A 12,452-nucleotide genomic window follows, 5' to 3' on the forward strand; every position below is an offset into this window, starting at 1 on the left:
GAGAGATGATTTACACACTCACATACCTCGTTGGGAGCTTCACATCTTCTGAATTCTGCCCTTCTGTACCGGTATTCCCATCAAGACCATCAGGTGACCGCACATAGAACAGGAGATAAGCCTGTTGGTGCATCACCTCGGTCACGTTCACCTTGTTCACGAATGCATCATCCATTTTAAACCAGGTGCCGTGACTCACCTGTGGGGAAATGCATCAAATATCATCCCTGCATTGTGACAAAAGCTCAACATATCGAAGAACAATTCACGACTTTCATATTTGTAGTTTGTGGTGGTGGTGACAATGGCCTGGCAAAGTTGATAAGTCTCAATGTCACTGCAGAGCAGAAACGTAAAGCTTATATTTTACAAAGAGCAAGAGTGTGAGGCCTGTACCATTGTCAGGGATTTGGAACTTCATTACATTGGGCGAGTCATTGTGTCGATACTCAGTCTGAACTCCACATTTCCACACCGATTGGCAAGGTAAATTAAAACCACCCATTGTTTTACTTACACAAGAGATGATGTTTTGGCGGCACCTCCCCTTCTGTGAAGGATCGTACGTAGGATGAGATCGCCTGGTTTCACGCCATTTTACGTCTATGATGGATAAAACCAAGAACGGACTGGACACTCAACAACTAATAATGTTCCTCATGACCTGATCAAATGTTGTCCATTGTTCACTCAATAGACTCATGAACTGAGGTTCCATCTGGATTGTCACAATGGATAATCAAAATGTGATTCAATCACGTAACCTGAAGAACATGTTCCCCTCGGCCTGGAGGGCTGCTGTACATCCTATTGGACACAACAAGGTCACGCAGCAGATAATGGTCTCACGTGGATCACTCACCTTGACAAAACTGAAATAGTGACCTTTACAACTTCTTTTCCCATGATGGACGAGAACAGCATAAAGGAAGTAGTATATTGGAGGCCCGTCTGGTTGTGACATGTGGGGACGAAGATTCAGCTTTTCAACATATGGGAAGTTCTGTGGATAAATAATCACGTCATTGGAGGTCAAAAGTTCAAACACCAATTGAGTCCAAATCAGAAAGTCATTGCCGAATTCTAACCAGGTGTATCGAGCATTTTAGAGGTGAAAGTGGTGACGTAGTGAGCACCTTGTGGAATGGTGCCTGATGAGGTCTTGGATCAGAAACAAAAATCACATCCGATCGTGTAAGTGTCCTGGTGTACAGGTGTTCCAGATAAGGACAAACGTACCTTTGAGATCTTTCCCCCAGTGACACAGGAAAACCTCTTCAGTGTGAAGGTGAGGACGTTTGGTGGGTCGTAAATTGTGGTAGCCATTGTGGCAGGTCTCTTTGAGTTGCACCTGGAAATCATCACCACAATCCCATCAAACGTGATCATGAGATATATAAACAACACTGGGGGTTCTGGTCACGTGGTGATCAGTCACCAGAAAAGTTGTTTTTTAAGAGACAGATAACTTTGAGAAACGTTTCCATTGTTTTAAAGATCTTTCCCTGCACAATGCAGATCAACATTTGGAACAACAGACGAAAGGTGCACCCACCGTTCACAGAAATAAGCATTGTCTCCAAACAGGTCGTCTCTCCTTGAAAAATGCTGAAGGGACTCCTCGATACCAGAAAAATTCTATGGAAGGACAGGGAAATAGGTCAAAGGTCATGGAATCAGCACACGATCATTATTGTGAAGTTCGAGCACACCCCCCACCACCAGATTTATTTAATTTATCACTTACATTTGTCTACCTGCACCAGGTCACGGCACGGCGAGTAAAACGAAACGGAAAAAATATTTTATAAAAAACTGAATCCCAACCTCAATATCGAGGAGAACGTCCCTCATCGGCTCGTTCCTGTTCGACTTGTGATGGAAAGTTAAACACTCAACTGATGGAGAAACGGACAATGGTTACCACAACACAGAGAATGTGATAACTGTTGTTTCACTCTTCCATGAGCCTACACTTGTGCATCAACACACTGGTTCGACCTCATAGTCAAGGAGTTTCAGTTTGTACCTTATGGGATTAAAAACCCATTTATCATTGTCAAAAGATACAAAATATATATTATAGGCATCAACTAGTCCTTAACTAACATGAGAACACACACACACACACACACACACACACACACACACACACACACACACACACACACACACACACACACACACACACACACACACACACACACACACACGTGGAGTGGAATTCTAACCAAGAGATTGGCAGGTTCACTGAGAGTGATTCAAATGTGTTCAACGGATTAAAGCACAACCAAGATGGAGTTCATCAAAACTGAACAAATAAATAATGTTGCACACAATAAAACCTGTGTTATGTGATCCCCTTCCAATCAAATAAAAGCGGCCATACTGTACAGGTACCCAATGTGGTATTTACCATTACAGGGTGCTCATGTGTGCATCATCAGTTGGTCACAGAAGGCCGCAAGACGTTTGATCCACTCATTGTGATGGACTCACCTTGTGTTTGTAGGTACCCTTCAAATGTCCGACTGATCACCTTGGACGAACAGCAATGCTGACAGAGGCTGTGAAGTACAAAAGATGAATGTACAAACAGTAAGTCATGAACTCACTGAGTTTGGGGTCTGAGTGTAGCTGGTTACTTCCTCACCAGTGAGTATTCGTGTTTATTGAGTTTTATCCCTGGGGATGGGGATGAAGTTAGCAATAAATCTCAAAATCAAACATTATGCCACCACATCAGGATCCAGCACGAGCTCAACCCTGACTGGTCACGCTGTCCATCCCTCTCCACTCTCACATACTCTATATCAGTATCAGTCAGTCTTTGTACTCCCTTCTCATTACTTATCATGTATGTGTGCACCCTGACCATCATATCCTCCATCTCCACCCTCCAACCCACAACTACTCTAGTACTTTTAACATCTTAACTCCTCCACTATCGACAGTTCTCCGTCGATCATTCCCATATTGTCTTGTCTGATTCATTACTTGCAGGGCTACCCGGTATAGTTTTATGGGACGTAAAACACTTCCCAAAAAAAACAACAAACATTTCCTTCCCTTGATTGATTAAGGGTGGAAGATAAATATCTGGAGATAAATAGCAAGTTACAAATTCAAGAAGAAATGGAGGTGTCGAATTCAACTGGAATGTGGTGAACAAATGAAACATGGATCGTGACACTCACGATCAAAAGGGAAGTGCTCCAGGAGCTGTTTCACACCAAAAGGTCCAAAAAAATGATCACACCCATGTTCAGTAAGACTATATTAATTACTCACCATATTGGGAATTATCAATCATATCAATTAGTGGTAGTGTACCACAAGGCACTCTCATTATCCTCCTAACTCGATGGTGGCTGTGGGGTTGTCAGGTGGCGTCGTTCACTGTCAGGATACGAAAGGTGTGTTATCACAGTGAAAATGGATTAAATCCAGGACAAAGTGGAATCAGCGAATCCTTTTGAGAAATTTGTGAGTTTTGCTTCATCAAGGTTCTGAAAGAGGTGTGATGATAAAACTATTGGTAGTCAAAGGATATGATGTAATTTACAAACATCTTACACTCTTTGTTCGTTCAACCATGTCCTCAGACCTGTTTGGGGGTTCGTGTCATGAGGCACTTTCTACCCTAACCCCCACCCTTCCAAAAGGCAGGAGGGACAATTGACCCCCCACCCCAACCCCTCCCACGTCCCCCATCCCTGGAAGTCACGAAAATATTTGTATCAAACTAAACATCGCTGTGCTGACTTTATTCATAAAGCAAAGGCGGCAAAATGGTGGTGACCTCGCAGCCTGACTGAAAAACACGAGATATGTCCATGAAAAGGGAGAGGGAGACACAATGGATCACATTGAGATCTCCCAGCTGTGGAATCATGAACCTGGAAAAGTTTAGGTTCATAGAAGTTGATAAAACATAAAACAGAATGGATAGAAAAGGAAGAGGATGTGAAGCTCTCACGTATCATCTCGCTGCATGGCATCCAAGAGAAACCCGAGGAACTCGTGCGCGTCTTCCTGATTACCTTGAACAAAATGTTGTGCAATACCTGCAACCATTCAAACAACAATCTCTCCAAACAACAATCGAAATGATCTTAAAATCCATTTATCATAAAATCAAAGCAATCTGTGAATTAAAACTGTGCAAGGAGAACACACACACACACACACACACACACACACACACACACACACACACACACACACACACACACACACACACACACACACACACACACACACACACACACACACTCCCACAATTGTGACAACTCAATAAAAAAACCTCAACCTCCCCGTGCCAACTCTGTCTCCTCTTCATTCACTGCCACCCCCCCCCCAGCCCCAGATCCTCAACCTCCCCCTTCCATAGCTGTTACATCTTTACTCTCACCCTCCTCCCATTCAGAAAAGCAAATGGGCATTCCCACGTCGAAACAGTGGAATACGTAAGGCTCACTGTTGCCCAATCAAGTGATCACCGACTTCACAGAAACCCATCACAATTTTAAGAGAAACAAGGAGCTGATACTCTCGGTCCCCCAACTTTTGGGTGGTATGAGGAATCGATCATTATCGAATGAAAGCTAAATCTTGAACTGCTTTTGAAACATCACGTGCACAAGCCAAGTTACTGAGATGGTTTCCAGGGCAACAAAAATCAGCCAATCACAGCCATGATCTCATCACGTTGGGATAATGTCCTGAGGAACATATATCTACAATATGGAAGTTCAACGGTTTTGTAAACATCACGGACACAAAAGTACATGGACGGATGATCGATGATGGATGATTGGTGGATAATTCTACAGGGTTATAAAGTGTAACTTATTAAGGGTTCGAAAGTGTAAATTATAGAGGATTCTGAAGTGTAAATTATAGAGGGTTCTAAAGTGTAAATTATAAAGGGTTCTAAAGTGTAAAGTATAGAGAGTTGTGAAGTGTAAATTATAGAGGGTTTAAAGTGTAAATTCTAAAGGGTTCTAAAGTAAATTATAGAGGGTTCTAAAGTATAAATTCCAAATGCTTCCAAAGTGTAAATTCTAATGTGTTCTAAAGTGTAAATTCTCAATGGTTCTGAAGTGTAAATTCCAAATGGTTCCAAAGTGTAAATTCTAATGTGTTCTACAGTGTAAATTCTAAATGGTTCTAAAGTGGAAATTCTAAAGGGTTCTAAAGTGTAATTTAGCAAGGGTTCTAAAGTATAAATTCCAAATGGTTCCAAAGTGTAAATTATAATGTGTTCTAAAGTGTAAATTCTAAATGGTTCTAAAGTGTAAATTCCAAATGGTTCCAAAGTGTAAATTCTAATGTGTTCTAAAGTGTAAATTCCAAGTGGTTCCAAAGTGTAAATTATAATGTGTTCTAAAGTGTAAATTCTAAATGGTTCTAAAGTGTAAATTCGAATGTGTTCTAAAGTGTAAATTCGAAATGGTTCTAAAGTGCAAATTCTAAAGGGTTTTAAAGTGTAATTTATCAAGGGTTCTAAAGTATAAATTCAAAATGGTTCCAAAGTGTAAATTCTAATGTGTTCTTAAGTGTAAATTATAATGTGTTCTAAAGTGTAAATTCTAAATGGTTCTAAAGTGTAAATTCTAAATGGTTCTAAAGTGTAAATTCTAAATGGTTCTAAAGTGTAAATTCTAAAGGGTTCTAAACTGTAATTTATCAAGGGTTCTAAAGTGTAAATTCCAAATGATTCCAAAGTGTAAATTCTAATGTGTTCTGAAGTGTAAATTCCAAATGGTTCCAAAGTGTAAATTCTAATGTGTTCCAAAGTGTAAATTCCAAATGGTTCTAAAGTGTAAATTCTAAATGGTTCCAAAGTGTAACTTCTAATGTGTTCTAAAGTGTAAATTCTAAATGGTTCTAAAGTGTAAATTCTAAAGGGTTCTAAAGTGTAATTTATCAAGGGTTCTAAAGTATAAATTCCAAATGGTTCCAAAGTGTAAATTCTAATGTGTTCTACAGTGTAAATTCTAAATGGTTCTAAAGTGTAAATTCCAAATGGTTCCAAAGTGTAAATTATAATGTGTTCTAAAGTGTAAATTCCAAATGGGTCCAAAGTGTAAATTCAAATGTGTTCTAAAGTGTAAATTCTAAAGGGTTCTAAAGTGTAATTTATCAAGGGTTCTAAAGTGTAAATTCCAAATGGTTCCAAAGTGTAAATTCTAATGTGTTCTAAAGTGTAAATTCCAAATGGTTCTAAAGTGTAAATTCCAAATGTTTCCAAAGTGTAAAATCTAATGTGTTCTAAAATGTAAATTCCAAATGGTTCCAAAGTGTAAATTCTAATGTGTTCTAAAGTGTAAATTCGAAATGGTTCTAAAGTGTAAATTCTAAAGGGTTCTAAAGTGTAATTTATCAAGGGTTCTAAAGTATAAATTCCAAATGGTTCCAAAGTGTAAATTCTAATGTGTTCTACAGTGTAAATTCTAAATGGTTCTAAAGTGTAAATTCCAAATGGTTCCAAAGTGTAAATTATAATGTGTTCTAAAGTGTAAATTCCAAGTGGGTCCAAAGTGTAAATTCAAATGTGTTCTAAAGTGTAAATTCTCAAGGGTTCTAAAGTGTAATTTATCAAGGGTTCTAAAGTGTAAATTCCAAATGGTTCGAAAGTGTAAATTCTAATGTGTTCTAAAGTGTAAATTCCAAATGGTTCCAAAGTGTAAATTCTAATGTGTTCTAAAGTGTAAATTCCAAATGGTTCTAAAGTGTAAATTCCAAATGTTTCCCAAGTGTAAAATCTAATGTGTTCTAAAATGTAAATTCCAAATGGTTCCAAAGTGTAAATTCTAATGTGTTCTAAGGTGTAAATTCGAAATGGTTCTAAAGTGTAAATTCTAAAGGGTTCTAAAGTGTAATTTATCAAGGGTTCTAAAGTATAAATTCCAAATGGTTCTAAAGTGTAAATTCTAATGTGTTCTTAAGTGTAAATTATAATGTGTTCTAAAGTGTAAATTCTAAATGGTTCTAAAGTGTAAATTCTAAATGGTTCTAAAGTGTAAATTCTAAAGGGTTCTAAACTGTAATTTCTCAAGGGTTCTAAAGTGTAAATTCCAAATGATTCCAAAGTGTAAATTCTAATGTGTTCTGAAGTGTAAATTCCAAATGCTTCCAAAGTGTAAATTCCAAATGGTTCTAAAGTGTAAATTCTAAATGGTTCCAAAGTGTAACTTCTAATGTGTTCTAAAGTGTAAATTCTAAATGGTTCTAAAGTGTAAATTCTAAAGGGTTCTAAAGTGTAATTTATCAAGGGTTCTAAAGTATAAATTCCAAATGGTTCCAAAGTGTAAATTCTAATGTGTTCTACAGTGTAAATTCTAAATGGTTCTAAAGTGTAAATTCCAAATGGTTCCAAAGTGTAAATTATAATGTGTTCTAAAGTGTAAATTCCAAATGGGTCCAAAGTGTAAATTCAAATGTGTTCTAAAGTGTAAATTCTAAAGGGTTCTAAAGTGTAATTTATCAAGGGTTCTAAAGTATAAATTCCAAATGGTTCCAAAGTGTAAATTCTAATGTGTTCTACAGTGTAAATTCTAAATGGTTCTAAAGTGTAAATTCCAAATGGTTCCAAAGTGTAAATTATAATTTGTTCTAAAGTGTAAATTCCAAATGGGTCCAAAGTGTAAATTCAAATGTGTTCTAAAGTGTAAATTCTAAAGGGTTCTAAAGTGTAATTTATCAAGGGTTCTAAAGTGTAAATTCCAAATGGTTCCAAAGTGTAAATTCTAATGTGTTCTAAAGTGTAAATTCCAAATGGTTCTAAAGTGTAAATTCCAAATGTTTCCAAAGTGTAAAATCTCATGTGTTCTAAAATGTAAATTCCAAATGGTTCCAAAGTGTAAATTCTAATGTGTTCTAAAGTGTAAATTCGAAATGGTTCTAAAGTGTAAATTCTAAAGGGTTCTAAAGTGTAATTTATCAAGGGTTCTAAAGTATAAATTCCAAATGGTTCCAAAGTGTAAATTCTAATGTGTTCTACAGTGTAAATTCTAAATGGTTCTAAAGTGTAAATTCCAAATGGTTCAAAGTGTAAATTATAATGTGTTCTAAAGTGTAAATTCCAAATGGTTCCAAAGTGTAAATTCTAATGTGTTCTAAGGTGTAAATTCGAAATGGTTCTAAAGTGTAAATTCTAAAGGGTTCTAAAGTGTAATTTATCAAGGGTTCTAAAGTATAAATTCCAAATGGTTCTAAAGTGTAAATTCTAATGTGTTCTAACGTGTAAATTATAATGTGTTCTCAAGTGTAAATTCTAAATGGTTCCAAAGTGTAAATTATAATGTGTTCTAAAGTGTAAATTCCAAATGGGTCCAAAGTGTAAATTCAAATGTGTTCTAAAGTGTAAATTCTAAAGGGTTCTAAAGTGTAATTTATCAAGGGTTCTAAAGTGTAAATTCCAAATGGTTCCAAAGTGTAAATTCTAATGTGTTCTAAAGTGTAAATTCCAAATGGTTCCAAAGTGTAAATTCTAATGTGTTCTAAAGTGTAAATTCGAAATGGTTCTAAAGTGTAAATTCTAAAGGGTTCTAAAGTGTAATTTATCAAGAGTTCCAAAGTGTAAATTCCAAATGATTCCAAAGTGTAAATTCTAATGTGTTCTAAAGTGTAAATTCTAATGTGTTCTAAAGTGTAAATTCGAAATGGTTCTAAAGTGTAAATTCTAAAGGGTTCTAAAGTGTAATTTATCAAGGGTTCTAAAGTGTAAATTCCAAATGATTCCAAAGTGTAAATTCTAATGTGTTCTAAAGTGTAAATTCTAATGTGTTCTTAAGTGTAAATTCTAAATGGTTCTAAAGTGTAAATTCCAAATGGGTCCAAAGTGTAAATTCAAATGTGTTCTAAAGTGTAAATTCTAAAGGGTTCTAAAGTGTAATTTATCAAGGGTTCTAAAGTGTAAATTCCAAATGGTTCCAAAGTGTAAATTCTAATGTGTTCTAAAGTGTAAATTCCAAATGGTTCCAAAGTGTAAATTCTAATGTGTTCTAAAGTGTAAATTCCAAATGGTTCTAAAGTGTAAATTCCAAATGTTTCCCAAGTGTAAAATCTAATGTGTTCTAAAATGTAAATTCCAAATGGTTCCAAAGTGTAAATTCTAATGTGTTCTAAAGTGTAAATTCGAAATGGTTCTAAAGTGTAAATTCTAAAGGGTTCTAAATTGTAATTTATCAAGGGTTCTAAAGTATAAATTCCAAATGGTTCCAAAGTGTAAATTCTAATGTGTTCTAAAGTGTAAATTATAATGTGTTCTCAAGTTTAAATTCTAAATGGTTCTAAAGTGTAAATTCCAAATGGTTCCAAAGTGTAAATTATAATGTGTTCAAAAGTGTAAATTCCAAATGGGTCCAAAGTGTAAATTCAAATGTGTTCTAAAGTGTAAATTCTAAAGGGTTCTAAAGTGTAATTTATCAAGGGTTCTGAAGTGTAAATTCCAAATGGTTCAAAAGTGTAAATTCTAATGTGTTCTAAAGTGTAAATTCCAAAGGGTTCTAAAGTGTAAATTCTAATGTGTTCTAAAGTGTAAATTCGAAATGGTTCTAAAGTGTAAATTCTAAAGGGTTCTAAAGTGTAATTTATCAAGGGTTCTAAAGTGTAAATTCCAAATGATTCCAAAGTGTAAATTCTAATGTGTTCTAAAGTGTAAATTCTAATGTGTTCTTAAGTGTAAATTCTAAATGGTTCTAAAGTGTAAATTCCAAATGGTTCCAAAGTATAAATTCTAAAGTAATTTATCAAGGGTTCTAAAGTGTAAATTTTAAAGGGTTCTAAAGTGTAAATTATAGAGGGTTCTAAAGTGTAAATTCTTGAGGGTTCTAAAGTGCAAATTATAGAGGGTTCTGAAGTGTAAATTCTAATGTGTTCTTAAGTGTAAATTCTAAATGGTTCTAAAGTATAAATTCTAAAGTGTAATTTATCAAGGGTTCTAAAGTGTAAATTATAGAGGGTTCTAAAGTGTAAATTATAGAGGGTTCTAAAGTGTAAAATATAGAATTTGTGGTCGGAGTCAGCTGAACTGTCCCACCAAAGGGTCGAACTCGCACACACACACACAGCACACACCGGACGCATGCATGGCTCCTTCAACAAACGTTGAGATAGCATGATGTTTTCTCCAAAGTGTTATATTCCACAACAGAATATAAATGTGTATTTGTTTTTAAAATCACAGGTGTCAATGAAATAGTTTCTTTGAAAGAAAGTTTCTTCCATTCTCAGGACGATGTTCGGGTAACCATTGTACGGAGCTGCCTTGTGTGCACAGAGAGTTGTTGAAATGTACGACTCGCATGTTAATGGGAATATTACAGAAATTAACATGTAATTGATCACTTTGCAATAACATTTATATCACTGTTTGTCCATTTGGCTGAAACAGGTTTAAAACAGCTTGACCCATTTACAATCATGATCTTGATCCAGTAACAATCATAATCTTGATCCAGTAACAATCATAATCTTGATCCAGTAACAATCATGATCTTGATCCAGTAACGATCACAATTTTAATCCAGTAACAATCATGATCTTGATCCAGTAACAATCATAATCTTGATCCAGTAACAATCATAATCTTGATCCAGTAACAATCATGATCTTGATCCAGTAACGATCACAATTTTAATCCAGTAACAATCATGATCTTGATCCAGTAAAAATCATGATCTTGATCCAGTAACGATCATGATCTTGTTCCAGTAGCAATCATAATCTTGATCCAGCAACAATTATGATCTTGATCCAGTAACGATCATGATCTTGATCCAGTAACAATCATGATCTTGATCCAGTAATAATCATGATCTTGATCCACATTCGTTCATGAAGATAACAATTCCCTGAAGATTTTTCCTCCTCTCAACATCACTCTCATCTCCTTGTTGAGAATTTCTCTCTTTCTTTGTGAATTAAAGAATAAAACAAATTCAAACAACGGTCTCCAACCTCCTGCCCTCCCTCACCTGTACTCCCTCACCTATACTCCAACCACCTGTACTCCCTCCACCTGTACCCCCTCATCTGTACTCCACCACCTGTGCTCCAACCGCCTGTACTCCACCCACCTGCCCTCCCTCACCTGTACTCCATCCACCTGCCCTCCCTCACTTGTACTCCACCCACCTGCCCTCCCTCACCTGTACTCCACCCTCCTGCCCTCTCTCACCTGTACTCCACCCATCTGCCCTCCCTCACCTGTACTCCACCCACCTGCCCTCCCTCACCTCTACTCCACCCTCCTGCCCTCCCTCACCTGTACTCCACCCACCAGCCCTCCCTCACCTGTACTCCACCCACCTGCCCTCCCTCACCTGTACTCCACCCACCTGCCCTCCCTCACTTGTACTCCACCCTCCTGCCCTCTCTCACCTCTACTCCACCCACCAGCCCTCCCTCACCTGTACTCCACCCACCTGCCCTCCCTCACTTGTACTCCACCCACCTGCCCTCCCTCACCTGTACAACTAGAACGGCCCTCATAGAGCGTATACTTTCGCCGCCACTACTTTTTTAGTTCTTGGTATGAGTGTGGGGAACTGGTTTGATGCTGGTTTCATGCAAATCGAATAAGAATTGACTGAGTTATGCCGAAAACCGCATATTTTTCAAGGGCGTGACCGCCCCCCCCCCCCGACATTTTACCCCAACCGGTGACATGTGTGATGACGTCATTGTGTCAAAAGATTGGGCATTCAATTGTGAACATTTTGGTGCTGGGTTCATGTAAAGCGGACAAGAATTGACCGCGTTATGACAAAAACTGCATATTTTTCAAGGTCGTGACCCCCCTGACCTTTGACCCCGAACCGGTAACAAGAGTATGGGCGTCATTGTGTCATATTGCATATCACAAGGTAACAAGTCGAAGTGAACGAGGAACAGGGTCCAACACAAACGATAAAAGTCCAAACGGTTGAACCTCCAAAGAGCGTGACAGTTATCAACTCGGACCAAACACAACTGCAGAGTCACGTCACATTTTGTTGCTTAGCAACAGCACAAAAATAACCGACATCCAGGTCTCTTATTCCGACCAACGGAACGTTTTTTCCACAATCGATTTCATTTGTTTGATTTGATGATAAATTTACATTAAAAACTGATAACCAAACCCAGATAACCAAACTAAGTTAACCAGCACTTTTTGAGGTTCACGGGATGACAGGTCAGAGGGAGCGGACTTCACTCTCATCCACCTGGTGGGGGTTAAACTGCCAGTCTGACTGTAAACTGTCGTCCTGGTGATGTTCAGCGCAGGGTGATGCATCAATGAGCACACCTGATCCTTTGGAAACGACCTTAAGTCGGCTATCCAATCTGCTAGCATTCACCGAAGGACGTTAAATCTCCCTTAAAGGACGTTATTGGGTTAAGTATGATTTATTAATTGGTTTCAATGACTGAAGAAAACTAAAATCAAATGTGCGAGA

The 12,452-nt window shown here is 37.4% G+C and overlaps 1 protein-coding gene across 1 annotated transcript; it reads right to left on the reverse strand.

Moving 5' to 3' along the window:
- Positions 1 to 10: 10 nt before the first annotated feature.
- On the reverse strand, positions 11 to 1,854 carry LOC147020788 (ubiquitin carboxyl-terminal hydrolase 17-like protein B). The gene is made up of 5 exons (XM_085893811.1): positions 1,828 to 1,854; positions 1,556 to 1,638; positions 1,240 to 1,351; positions 863 to 1,003; positions 11 to 199 (listed from the first exon to the last, which is right to left on the reverse strand). The coding sequence occupies exons 1-5, from the start codon at positions 1,852 to 1,854 to the stop codon at positions 11 to 13; spliced, it is 552 nt and encodes a 183-aa protein (XP_085749937.1).
- Positions 1,855 to 12,452: the final 10,598 nt, after the last annotated feature.

This window comes from Eptatretus burgeri, chromosome 9 (genome assembly GCF_056783735.1).
Source record: "Eptatretus burgeri isolate ZD-2024b chromosome 9, Ebu_testis_v1, whole genome shotgun sequence".
NCBI classification, from domain to species: domain Eukaryota; kingdom Metazoa; phylum Chordata; class Myxini; order Myxiniformes; family Myxinidae; genus Eptatretus; species Eptatretus burgeri.